Source organism: Fukomys damarensis, unplaced genomic scaffold (genome assembly GCF_012274545.1).
Source record: "Fukomys damarensis isolate Sample0158 unplaced genomic scaffold, DMR_v1.0_HiC HiC_scaffold_8, whole genome shotgun sequence".
NCBI lineage: Eukaryota > Metazoa > Chordata > Mammalia > Rodentia > Bathyergidae > Fukomys > Fukomys damarensis.
In genome coordinates, this window is record NW_022900920.1 from 6,327,723 (window position 1) to 6,341,361 (window position 13,639).

The 13,639-nt window shown below is 46.3% G+C and overlaps 1 protein-coding gene across 4 annotated transcripts in view; it reads right to left on the reverse strand.

Moving 5' to 3' along the window:
• The window catches only part of Inpp5a (inositol polyphosphate-5-phosphatase A), a 221,898-nt gene that overhangs the window by 109,246 nt on the left and 99,013 nt on the right, over positions 1–13,639 (reverse strand). For all 4 annotated transcript variants that reach the window (XM_010620338.1, XM_010620342.1, XM_010620325.1 and 1 more), the window contains exon 4: positions 8,232–8,319. In XM_010620338.1, coding sequence (XP_010618640.1) covers positions 8,232–8,319 — 88 coding nt within the window. The remainder of the gene's footprint in view (positions 1–8,231; positions 8,320–13,639) is intronic.

The window sequence follows — 13,639 nt, forward strand, 5'->3', positions numbered from 1 at the left end:
TATTCTGGCAGAAGCAGCCTCTGCTTCTCAAAACCCTCCACCCCAACATGAGGGTCTCTGCCTGAACATCAAGGGCTGGGGGCCTGGCAAGAATCTTCTTAGGAGACTCTAGGAGCTGGGTGCTGTGAACCACGGCGTGGAAACCAAATACTTCACTGAATTGGGTACTTCTGACATCCCCACGTCAACCTTCAGCAGCTCCCTGGTCAAGAGGATGCTGGTGTGCTAGGCAGAAAGAGGCCCAGAGCACTCTGGGAAAATCTGAAGCCACCCAGGCAAGATCAGAACCACGTGCCCAATCTTCTGGGCTTGTTCAATCTCTCCTCAACCCTGAAGACTCTCCTCTCAGCAGTGCAAAAACACAGAGGGGAGTCAACAGGACAGAAAAGTGTGTACCCCAAAATGGTGAGGGAACAGGAAAAGGACCACTAGTGGGCAGTAACCAGGCATCTGTGCCAGTCCTGATTCATAGGCCAATGGCCTTGCTGCCAGACCCAGTACTTCAAGTGGGGGAACAGCACCGCTTACCAATGCCTAAAAGGCAGGTCTTGGCACTACTTATTAGAGCCTGTCCACCATTGGCTCTACTGTTGGATCTGGTGGGCCCAAAGCCCCAGCCTCTTCCATGAAGAAAGTGGATCTCAAAAGTACCCTCACCTAGGCCTCAGCTGGTTTCTGTCCCAGAACTAGGTCATCTAGAGCCGCAGGATCAGGCCACCCAAGTATCCTGCACAGCTACCCAACAGCTCCACATAAGCTACACAAGACCAGGACTCCTAGGGGAACAGATAAACTGGGGTTATGCTGGGTTACCCTGAATGCCACTGGTGTTAAGCATCCAAGTCGCAGGGTCCAAGCCACAGCAAGGCTCTGCTACTGGCAGGGTCTGTACTAGCAGGAGGAGAGTTCTGGGAGTAACCTGAGGTAGCAGGTCTATCCAAGGGCCCTCCTACCATGCTGGAGTTTGAAGCTACCAGGTGAGCATCCCTGATGAATTGCACAATGCATCAGCCTTGCTAGTTTATTCACACAGAAGCACAGCACAGTATTTTGAACTGTATACAGGCATCTAACATGCTAAAAAGAGTATGTACCCTCCAGCGCTTCCTCCCCTCTAAGACTGTACCATCTCCTCCCTCTGCCTATGGCCAGGTATAGCCAAACCAGGGCCAGACAGCAGAGGGGGCTGGGGAGGCCACTGATGCATGCCTCCTTTCACCTCATGAGTCTCCTGTTCTGGTTCTAGCAGAAACCTTATACAGCATCCACTAGCACCCTGGATCTGTGCTGCCCAGGCTATATCTTCTCAGCTCTCTTTCAGCAGCTATCTTAACTATTCCAACAGACAAAGTGCCTGTGCCAACTTTAAGTCATTATTAAGTTTTGGTTTCTCCAAACTTTCTCTAGCTGGGTGAAGAAAGTCCACATGGAGGGGGCAGATTTCCCTTCGCTCCAGAGACCAGGGCTTTTGGACAGGACAGTGCCAGTATCTATGTCTACAACAGCACCCTCTCATCTAGGGGCAGGATGGCAGCAAAACCAGCAAGTGAGTTGTCTTTCCTTTTCCCACCAGGAATGCTACTTAATCAGCTGAAGATGCAAGAGGTGACTCAGAATAGCCAAGCAGCCCCATTGGGAACTGGAGTCCTGAACTTCAGCTTCAGACCTCACAACCCACATCACCAGTCCAAGGCAAGAGGATGTGGTGCTCTAGTCTACCATAAGGGACACAGAGACATAATTCTCTTCCTCTCAGGCTTTCTAGGCCAAACCAGCAACCAGGGAAGCAATGACAAGCAACCAGCAAAGCAGTGACAACCACTTCTGCTGTGATACTTTTCTTCTGTACCCAGACAAGACAGAGTGAGATTTACAAAAATAAATTTGCAATTTCTTCCTCATTTAGCCATTCTGAAGCTGGAGTATAGAAAGCTGTTACCTTATATCCTCCTATCGACATGGGAGCTTGTCAGGGATTGAGTGATGCATTTTCTATGCTCCTCCATGTAGCCAGTTAAATCAGACACATGATTTCTGTGCAGCTGGAGCATTTGATCAATATGCACTAAGACGGCCTTGGAAAACTTCACCCAGGCACTTGCTCAGTGTCCAGCCTATGTGATGGGTGTGCTGGAGTTGCTACAAAACTGTACTGAGGAGCACTGTGGTGCTAAGACCTCCACCAAAGTGCATCCACAGTTCTGCAGGTGGGAAGCATGTTCCCAGGACAGGGATGGCAGGGTGGACTCAGAGTGAGGCCTGGAGGCATCTCAAGGACCAGGTGATATGATCTCTCCTTTGGATCAGTCAATGCTCTGATGTCACCTAAACTGGCTCCAAATTACTTTTATCTCTGCAGGCACAGAGCTTAAGTATCAGACTGAGCTGCTCCTGTGGGGACCCTGTTCCCTGGGCCAGACCCTTCTCTTCAGGTGGGGCTAGAGGGCAGCACAAGCATCTGAGGTCACAGGTTACCCCAGGTCTTCCTTGATGCAAGGCATTGTACCACCCAAAAAAATTCCCAGCCTTAGCTTGGAGTAAGCTTAAAAAAGAAAGGCTCCTTTAATTCTCTGTCTGAACTGCTTTTGAGACAAGGTCACAGCTTCATGTCATACACCAAGTTGTTAACACGTCAATCATCCCTGTGGATCTTCTGTCACCAATGTAAATGATCCTCAAAGACCTGTTCCCACCCAATACCAACCTGATACTTGTAATGTGTGGCTGGACTGAGAGGCAGAGACCTCTCTCCTCTCAGAGCCAATCTGATGGCAGTGGGGAGACAGACACTGGATAAGGTGCATGTATCTGTGGAAGAGTCCATTCATGCTGGGAAAAGGGAAGTCCCTCAGAAAGGGGAGAGTAGGAAAGAGCTCCAGGAGGAGGCCAGGACACTAGGGCAAGGCTCTCCAGAAGGAGAAGGGGCAGACAGGCAGGTGGGGCCAGTGCAAAGTCTGTGGGGAAGGAGGTGCAAGGATTAAGAAACACAGAATGGGAAGATAGTGGCCACAGTCCAGCCCATAGGAAGAAGACCAAACAACAGACTCCTGTCTTTATTTGCTTCTCTGTGCTTCTGTATGGCACACCAGAAGCAGGACCTGTGGACGTGAGCGTGCAGAGCAGTCAATGTAGCTCCTCCATTTGGACATTCTAGGACCCAATAATGACTGGTCTGCTCCCCAGAAGTGTAAGTTCCATGTCACCAGATTCCCCATCACATGGTGCCTGGGAGGGACACAAGGAGAAGCCAAGAAGGCAGATCCTGATGATAGGAGATACTGATCACTGAGGCAGAGGGCAACACAGCATGAGATCCAGGAAAGTTTCTCCCACATGGGGGAGCATGGCTTTCTACTCTGATGCAACAAGCTGCAGGACCTCATGCACTGGCCTCTTCTGTAGAAGAGCTGGCGCCTCACTTACCACATGCATGGGCAGAACTAGGTATGCTTACTGATAATTAAACTGGGAATGTTCTGGTTTTTTGTTTTTGTTTTTGATTGACTAATTACAAAAACACTACTAGGACATTAGGATATGAAACCTGCCAGAACACCAAATGTATGCAATATCACCTGGAAGGCACTGCTGGCTCTTCCTCAAGAACAGGACATTGTGGATCCCTGCTACAAGGTCAGACTGTATACATTGGAACAGACCTTAGGTCTCCTCTGCTGGGTGCCATGCCCCCACAGTTCTTAGAGCCCTTAGGGAATATACAAGGCTGAGATCTGGGCCCAGCAGGATGGGTGCCTCAGAGGGATGCAGCCTCTGCCATGCCCCAACACCCTTTCCCAAGGGATTCATTCTCGGTTGCCATATGGATTCTGGCACACCACTTGCCACCACCCCACCTCCAATGACCATGCTCTGGATAAACTCATCTCTTCTTTCCATCTCTAAATTCTGGGGCACTAGGTGCCACTGTCTATAGTCAGGCTCAAGGGACCTCATCCAGTCTATGGTAATAAATATATCTGAACTTTAATAGTCTCCAATCCTGTCTTCAGGCTTATGTCCCCTTGCACTCAACAAGTGCCCTACTGTCTTCTCCACCCTCCACTGGATAGTGTCCATATTTAATCCACAAACCAAATACTTAGATACTCTGGCCCTAGCACCAGTGTCTCTAAAATCCCTATTCATTCACCAAATCAAAATACCTTCACCAAGCACATGCATATGCTGGCAGAATCCCAGGCTCCAGGCTCCAGGTTCCCAGTCAAAGCTGCTGTTCTTGGAAGTATAAATCTATCTAACACACAGACCTCTATGCTGTGTGCTTTGAGGGTGATTCTCAACTAGGAAGAAATGTTGGAGGCACTTTTAGGGTCCTGAGCCATAGCACACTTGTTCACATCCCTTGGGTAGCTCATATTAATGCCAATGCCTGGACCAGTGTCCTCTGTACAAGTGGTAGAGACATCCACACATGTATCCAGGAACAAGACAAAGATCTAAGTGTTTCAGTGTTGGTACCAGAACACGCCAGACTGTAGCACCTCTGGAGAGACAGACTTCCAATGCCCAACTTTCCACAGCAAATGCAGGCAGGTAAGGACATGGTCAATGGCATAGACCATGGAGAGAGATCCCACCCAGGGAGCCCAGGGAGTAAAGCTGGATCATCTTTAGAGTCTCTGCACAGACCAAATGAGGCTCAAATGAGGCTCCTACTAATATCAGCAACCACACATAAACATTCCTGTGAGCAAACAAAACTTAATCTCACCATTTAAGTACCAAAATTCCCTTACAGGAATCTCCTACAGGGAGCACTCTAGCTACAGATGCTGCACTGTCGCCACCTCCTGGCAACAAAGGTCATTTGCAAGTTGCCTGCCTCTGCCGGAAGCCCCTCAGAGACTGCCCTAGCACAGGAGCATCAGAACATGGCTACCCACATGACAAACACTAGCAACAGCGAAGCACACCCTAGCACAAACATACCAAACTCCCATACCTATCCCCCTACCAAAAGGAGCAGCAGATCCTCTCACCACAAACCTAAAAAAAGCTACCAACAACAAACCTCCACTGCCAACATGCTAACCCCCCACCTTCTACCAGCTCACGTGCATGGGATATACAGTTTAGTTCAACAGCTTTCTGGGAAAAGGTCACTATTCTGTGATTCCTATTAGTGCCGGTGACAGCATTTATGTACAAGATAAATTCATTCCAATTTCCTTTTTCAATTAATGGCCTATTATTTGAATCAGACTCAGCTAAAAATACTGCTCCAATACCATCAATCTTACAAAGATTAAATTTTCCTCCACTTGAAGCCAGAGGGCACTATGCTGGGCAGGGGAGAGCAAAAGAGTGGCCACCTAGATGGCCAATGGCACCCAGCACTGCTCAGGACCCATGAGGTGCAGTCCTCTCTATCAGCACACCCAGAAGCCCCCACTAAAGGCCATGCCCACTGAGAGGAACAGTGGACAAGGATAAAGTGGCAACACTCATAGATAGCTCCAAGGTAACTACTACAGTGTCAGTGGTAACCAGGGATGATAACAGCCCACTGCCTCAGTGTCCAAAGTAAGGAACAGCCCTGACCACAAACATTACCTACTAATCAAGGCTGCCCACAGTCTCTCAACCAGCTATGAAGGGACCTAAACAAGACCATAACTGCAGGAGACACAAGGATACCTTGTTAGAGAAGGAAGCCAGGCCACAAGGATCCACTGAGTCAGAGAAGACAGCAGCAGATATACCACATGGCACGCAAAGAGCCCCACCATGACTCCAACTAGTTGGTGAGCTGAACTATGATGACACACTTGTGCCCAAGCCTTCTGCCAGCCCATATTCTAGAAATTTACCAGTAATGTGGGCAAGTAGGGAAATAGCCTCAGGGACACCACAACATACATTTGCTTTTCCACTCACCCTATGCGACTGACCTTGGTTTCAAAGGTAGCAGAGATTTTCAATTTCAAAATATGACTAGTGAAAAATAGATGGGCATAATACCACCACTCAGTACTGTAGGGTACCACACAGACACAAGCATTTCAGAAACAAGTGGCCCACTTCCACACTGACATACCTTCCACAAGAAAGGAAATCTCAAATCATTCCCTGTTCAACCCTCCACTGTCCTCCACCATCAGGAAGTGGCCCCTCTTCATCCCTGCCTCAGTCCTCCACCATCAGGAGGTGGCCTCTCATTCAAATACAGCCCTCCACCAACACAAAGTGGCCCCTATTTATCCTGCACAGTCCTCCCACATCAAAAGGTGGCCTATCTTCATATGGGCACAGTCCTCCACCACCAAAGGCTGGCCCTTCTTCATCCCAAGCACAGTCCTTCACTATCATGAGGTAGACTCTCTTCAATCCTCCATAGTCCTATACTAAAAGAAGGTAGCACCTCTTCAAACCTACAGTCTTTCACCATCAGAGGTGGTCTCTCTTCATTCCTGCTGTCTTCTACCATAAGGAGATTGTAACTCTTCATCCACCCACATTCCTCCAGCATAGGTAGCCCCTTTATGTAACACCTTCTAGGCAGCCTCTCTTCATCTCGGCATAGTACTCCACCATCAGGAAATGGATCCTCTTCATCCCTGCACAGTCCTCAATCATAAGGTAGCCCTTCCTCATCCCCTCAGTCTGCCACCATCAGTGGGTAGCACCAATTCACCTGTCTCAGTTATCCACCATCAGGAGGCAGCTCTTCCCTATATATGGACACTCCTCCACCACGAAGGAGTGGTCCCCTCTTCAACCATGCAGAGTTATCTACCATCATGATTATTCCTTTACTTCTGCAGGGTCTATTCTGTGATTCATCACAGACAGTGCATTTTTCTGTATGTCTATTTTAAGGTATTGGGAATTGAATCCAGAGCCTTAATGTGATCTAAATCATCAGCCCCTTTTTATTTTACATTTTATTTTGAGACAGCGTCTCACTAAGCTGCCTAGGCTTGCCTCAGATTTTGGATCCTTCTGCCTCAGTTTCCTCAGTACCTGAAATTACAAGATTGATACATCATACTTGGATGCCAGTGGTATTTTTGTTTGTTTGTTTGTTTGTTTTTAGCCTTTGTCTTTTTCACCTGTATAAAACCCACTTGAGAAGACAGAAAATTGGATTCTGGCAGAGGAAAGTGAAAGGGCTAAAGGAAGCTGCCTCCTCTGAGAAGGACAGGTAAGTCTTGAGCTAGGAGGACAGCAAGGATAAGGACACAGGGAGAAAGAGAGAAAAGAGAGTGGGTGAGGGGCTGTGTCCTGAGCACGGGGAGACCAGGGTCCTAGCTCGCACAGCCTCAGTATAGCCAAAAGAGCTGGAGGCAAGCCTGCTTCTGTGTGTGGGTAGAGGGCAGACATGGAGAAGGATCTAGGGGTACTGCAGAGGGTAGGTGTAAGTGACAAGGGCATGGATTATGTAAGCTCACTAACACCAGATGCGGGAGTCTACCATTATGTGACGGTCTCAGCAATGAAAAAAATATCACTTACTTGGCATAAAATGCAGAGACTGACACCTTCACAGATGGTCCTTCAATCCCAGTAGAATCCCAAAATCACACCCCAAGGGAAGGCAGGTGTATCTCTGTCCCACCCATCCCCAGCACTCAAGCACTGTCTCTCCATGAGGCGATGAAATCACTAAATACCTGCTTGTACCAACCTCCCAGGACAGGGGATGGACTGAAGGACAAGGACCATAACCTACCTCCACAGAGGCTCTGCTCCAATCCCCTGTGCTACCATGTAAGACAGCCCCTCTAGAAAGCAGACTTGGCCCCTAGGCCAGCTTATAGGTCACAAAGGAATGGCTAAGCATAGCAGCATGGCTCTGCTGAACAGCCGGGTTGCAATTCAATCTTTCAGCTGTGTAATTCCAGAGGTGCTGAGTGTTTCCTCTTATTCACACAGCTTGAGGATAAGGCCTTCTATTTCTTGGCTATCCTCATCCAAATTCTCACTTCAGTTTTTCCTCTACCAGCTGTTGAGAAGGCAACCAACAGTGCCTGCCCTGGAGCACTCCTGATGTGCTCATTTGTGCCATACCCATCATCCCAACCAGCCCATGGTAACTACTCAACAGGCTACCCAACAGACTGCAGGATGTGGTAACATTTTAACTCAGGCCAAGCATACTATGCTAGCAAGACAGAGCATGTGGACCAACTGTTGGCTTAGAGGAAGACCCAGTGTCAAAGAGGTTTGCCTTGCCTGACTCTGACACCACAGAACAGAAGAAGACTTACTGTGAAATGCTCCTGTGATTTGTAGTTTTCATCCAGGTAGACTCGTGCCCTGTTGTATTCTTTCATTGCATCACTCGATAATAGTTCCCTAGATGGAAAAAAGAAGCTCAGTAAGCGAAAGCACACTGACACCTTGCCATTTTACAGGTGTCCTTATGAGGTATAAGGGTGTGGTTCAAACACCATTTTTTACATCTCCAGGTAGACAGTTTAGATCTAAAATGTTCCTCAAAGGTTCATGTATTCAGAGGTGGGGATTTTAAGAGTGATTAAATCATGGGGGTGCTATACTCATCAGTGGATTAATCCACTGATTAGTTCATAGCCAAATGTGCTGTTAGCAGGTAGAGCCTAGAAGGATATATCATTCCTTGGCTCTTTCTCTTTCTCTGCTTCCTGGCTGCCATGATTGAGTCCTTTTCCTTGATCATACCCCTCTGCCATCCCATTCCTGCCTTGGAGCTAGCAAACTATGGACTAAACTATGAGCCAAAATAAATCTCTCCTCTTTTAAATTGAGGATGTTTGGGTACTGTGTCACAGTGACAGGAATGTGACCAAGATACACTGAAACCAACACCAACTGAGGGCACAGGAAGCAGGGAGGAGCATGATGGCAGCCACATCAGAAAGTGAGGTCCACTATGTGTTCCAGGTATATGGGCCACAGGCCATTTGGCTCAGACTCTGAGCTCTGGCCTCCACACAGACCTCCAGGACCCTGAGCCCTCCAGGGTTAGAGACACTGAGGTAGGGAGACTGAGAACTTGCATAGGCCACCTGCCATAGGAAATGTGATTCCAAAGAGTATAGTCTCCTGGCACTTTTGTTTGACCCTATTAAGAAATAAGATCTGACAGGCGAGGAGCCTTCACCCACAAACACAAAGCTAGAGCCTACCTACTCCCGCCCTTGTTTGATCCTTCCTGCCCAAAGTGAGGGTAGTAACAGTTATCACAGCTTTTCCATCATCCATCAGCATATAGTTCCAGCCCTACTATCTCTCTCCTTCTAATATTCCACAAATCTAAAGCAGATGACCATTCTGTCTTTTCTGAGGAGGGAGCACTGCATAAGGACCCATGAATGGAAGGAAAGGCAAGAGGAAGGCAGCAGGAGGAGCAAGGCCTGAGCTCTAGCAGCATGTGAGTCAGGAAAGGCAAACACACTGGTGAGCCTTGATGAATGCAGTGGGCCCTCAGGTACTCAACTGCTGGCAAACACAGTGTCAAAGGGCTCTGAGGAAGGACAATAAGGCTCAACACTGAACTAACTCGAATCCTATCTGCATCATATCCAAGTTACCAGATATGCAAAAAAGACCAAATCATTTTTAAAAAAAATAAAAGCCATATATAGAACCAGACCCAGAAAAAACAGACATGATGGAATTAGCTGAAAGAACCTAAAAGAGCAATCACAAATATGATCAGAGTCTTAAGACTTCACAAATGTAATGAAGACAGACAAGCCCAAAAACCACAAAGGACTTTTGGAGCTTAAATATACAGTACTAGAAATAAAACTCATTGGATGGATTTAAAGGCAGATTAAACCTGCTTGAGAACAGACTGGGGACTCACAGACCCACCACAGGAGTAGAGTGAAAGGGAAGAGCTCTAGGGCCGTGGGAAGCATCAGCATACTGGAATCTGAGGACATGGGGGAAGGAGAGAGAAAAAGTAGCATTTGAAGAAATAATGGACAAACGATTTCCAGGTTTGATTAGAATTATATAAACTCACCGATTGAAAATAAAATCAAACCAAAGTACACATAATCAAGTTGCTACAAACCAGCTATAAACACAAAAAACTAGCAGTTGGGGGGGACATATTATATACAAGAAAATTGAGATAAGAACAATGGCCAAATTCTTATTAGAAACAATGTAACACAGAAGACCACGAAATGACATCCTTAAAGTAGTGAGGGAAAAAAACTAACAAGCTAGAATTCTATTTCCAACAAACAAGTCTTTCAAAAATGAAGACAAAGACCTTTTTCAAATAAACAAAAGCCGAGAGAATCAACAGCAGCTGACTTGTGCTAAAATAAACGTTAAAGAAAGTTCTCTGGCAGAAGGAAAATGATCCAGATAAAAAACAGGATCCACATGAGTAGCAAAACACTAAAAGTGGTATATGAACTGGTAAAAATAGATGGCAATTTTCACACTTTTCAATTTTAAAGTCTAACTGACCTGTTTAAGGCAAATATAATAATGAGGCATGTGAGCATCACACAGGGAAGGGAAATACCCAGGAAGACCGCACTGAGGGCCAAGAACAGAGCAAGCCACTGCTTGGAGAGGCTCTTGGGGCAACCACATAGAGGAGACAGCTACTTGGCCTACAAGTGTGCTGTATGGGTGATCAACCACTCTATCAATTGGCGTGCTTTTCTTAACAGCTTGCAGGAATTCCTCATATATTTAAATACTAATTTCTGTCAATAAAATGTGCTACAGGTAATTTTTCCAATGTGGCTTCTTTGTTTAGAGTGTCACTTTATAAACAATGTGGTTAAGGGCATATATAAGTCATACATAACATGGTCATATATAGTGTCTTTTTTATTAGCATATTTTGCAGTAATATAATGTTTACATTCCTTGTATGGAGTTGGTACACATGCATAACACATCTGAATTCCTTTTTTCATCTCCGTTCTCTCCTCTCCCTCCACCTCTCCATCTCTTTATCTCCTTCTCATGTGAGAAAGATCTATCTCCCTATTTCCTATTACCTATCTTTTATTTTGTTCTTCTATAATTTGGGGTTTTCATACTAGAGAAACCATGTGATAGATAAGCTTGTGTGTCTGCTTTACTTCATTTAAGATTATTATGGTCTCAAGGCTCACCTGTTTTCCTATAAGCCCCTTGAGTTTCTCTTTCTTTATGGCAGAATCATACTACATTGTTGTAAATACCACATTTTCCTTACCTGTTGAAGAACACAAAGGTTGCTTCAGATTTAACTATTATGAATTGTGCTACTATTTTGCCTCTTTTTAAAGAAATTTCTTACTATTTCAAAGCTGTGTATTCTCCTATAGCTCACTCTGAAACTTCTACTTTTATACAACTGAAATTTGTTCTGACATGGGGGCGGTAAAGTAAGGATGCAATTCCAACCTTCCCAACTCAGTAAATCAAGGGCCCTGCTCTGGTGCCATGTACCACAGGAAGCAGGGAAACCGACTGGCCAGACATCCCACTCTCTGCCCTGCATACCTGCCTGCCAACGCAAGCTGTTCCCACCGGGGTTTCGGGGGTGGGCCTGTGGTCTGGCTGGCAGGAATGGCACCTCATTACTCTTTGGAACTGTTAGCAGGAATCACTCATTTTTCCTCAGGATCACTTTAACTGTTCTTCACGCTGTGGTTCTCCACAGCATTTTCAGTGTTAGTTTGTTAAGTGTTGGAAAAATGCCTTTAACAGTTTCTTTAAAACTTCCCTGAAATTATAGATTTTTTGGTGGGGGGGGGAACTAGCACATATTTTAGCGCCAAAACAACTATTTTTCATGCTAAAGACAAGTAGTAGGAATTCAGCATAGGCAGCTATGTCACTTCCAACACCTGCCCCCTGGACAGCAGGACACAGCAGAATTGTCTAATAATTCAGGGAGGGCTTAGCAACCCACCCATGGATACAAAACATCCCTCCATGGCCCTGCATGTGGCTTGCCTTCCTTATACTTTTAGAGGCCTTCGATGACCAGCTCTAGGCGCTCTAAGGCTCTGCCAAGTCACTGGTCGGAGCAGTCACTGAGGCCCAGAGTCTAGGTAAGGGCATAAGAACTCTTTTCCACAGTGGTTGTCAAGGACCCATCATCAAAGACACAGAGGACAGACTTTATGTAGTATTGTTCTCTTGAAAAAATACCACTCACTACAATGGCCTCCAACATTTTCCAAAACAGTCTAGCACATATTTATTTATATGCTCTTCTTATAGAAAGATTATACAATATCACTCACTATATTTGTTCCCAGTGACTGGAATTTCTGTAGACCTGCCTGCAAGGTACATTTCTAATGGACACACCCTCTAAGAGTGCTGCTTCTTCTCATGTTTCCTTTAGCCATAATTTACTTTGAAAATGTGTTTCAGAGACATATGCACAGTAACAAAAGTTCACAGTGTAAGAGTACTGATTGCTTTCTGGATAATATGTTGTTTGGACTAACAGGAATGGGTAGTAACAGGAGAGAAAAATCCAACTTTAGCCAGAGGCAACTTCACAATAAACAAATGATATCAACTAATACACAGGCCACTGGCAAGTTTTATCTGCAGGTATATCTTCCAAACTTTTACTCAAGATGCAGCCAAGGGTGCCCTACTACTCTAAGGAAGTTATTACTCAATAGCACAGATGAGGAGTGCCATCACACTGTCCTCCAGGGGCTGGGTGCCACGCTGCAGCAACCTGGGTCCAAGCACCGACAGCACCAAGGCCTCATGTGAGACAAGCCCAGCTCCACACCAGCCTGAGACCCAAATCCAGCCATACCCTAAATGCTGACCATGAACCTCAGACCCAGAAAATGATCAGCTGACAGTGTCCCTGAAGCAGGCTAATTACACAGGTCCAGGGTGCTGGCTCTTGCCCAAGGACTGCACATTCACCAACAGCAAACCAGCCCTCAGAAAGAAGTTGTGCAGGAAGGCGAGAAATCCAGGCAGTCAAACACCTCACTCAGACAGCCAAACCCTTCCTCTGATTGCTCCATAATACATCTCCATATCTCTGCCAGGGACCCCACACACCCTGGGTGGTGTCCAGGAGACTCCTGACATTGTTACCAATTATGCTGACCACTCTCAGTCAGAGCCATTGATGAAAGGGGGTGGATTTAGTAGCAGCTAAGAACACTCTCAACTCTGAACACACTGCAGCCATGCTCTGAGCCCTGTCCCCTGCCAGAAAAGCCACACACTTGAGCATGGCTCCAGCAGGTACATACAGGGATGAGCAGGCAGAAGAGGCCAGATCCTTTGCAGGAGATGTGTGCAATCATCCTGGATCATCTTCTGCAGAAATATCACCTGCCGGGCCTTTGCACAAATAGTGTAATGTTGTTCCACCAGTCATGTGTTGTTTGGGAGAAAACTCCCAGTTGTGACACATTGACTCCAGTGTCCTTCTATGGACATGGGGTCTTCCAGATCATGTTCTTCATCAACAGAAGCAACTTAACATTAGTGGCAGTGTTTCCTGCTGTTCTTGTCAAGCGTATATGGGCTGCTTATAGGACCTAATGGTGGAAAAAGGTGACAGCCAGGACTAAAGCACCTCATACATGATGGGGACAGAGGCCAGAGCCATATGCTCAGGACCTTGTTCCAACATGCCTGTACCAATGCTTCTTTCTCTTTTTTTTTTTTTTTTTTTTTG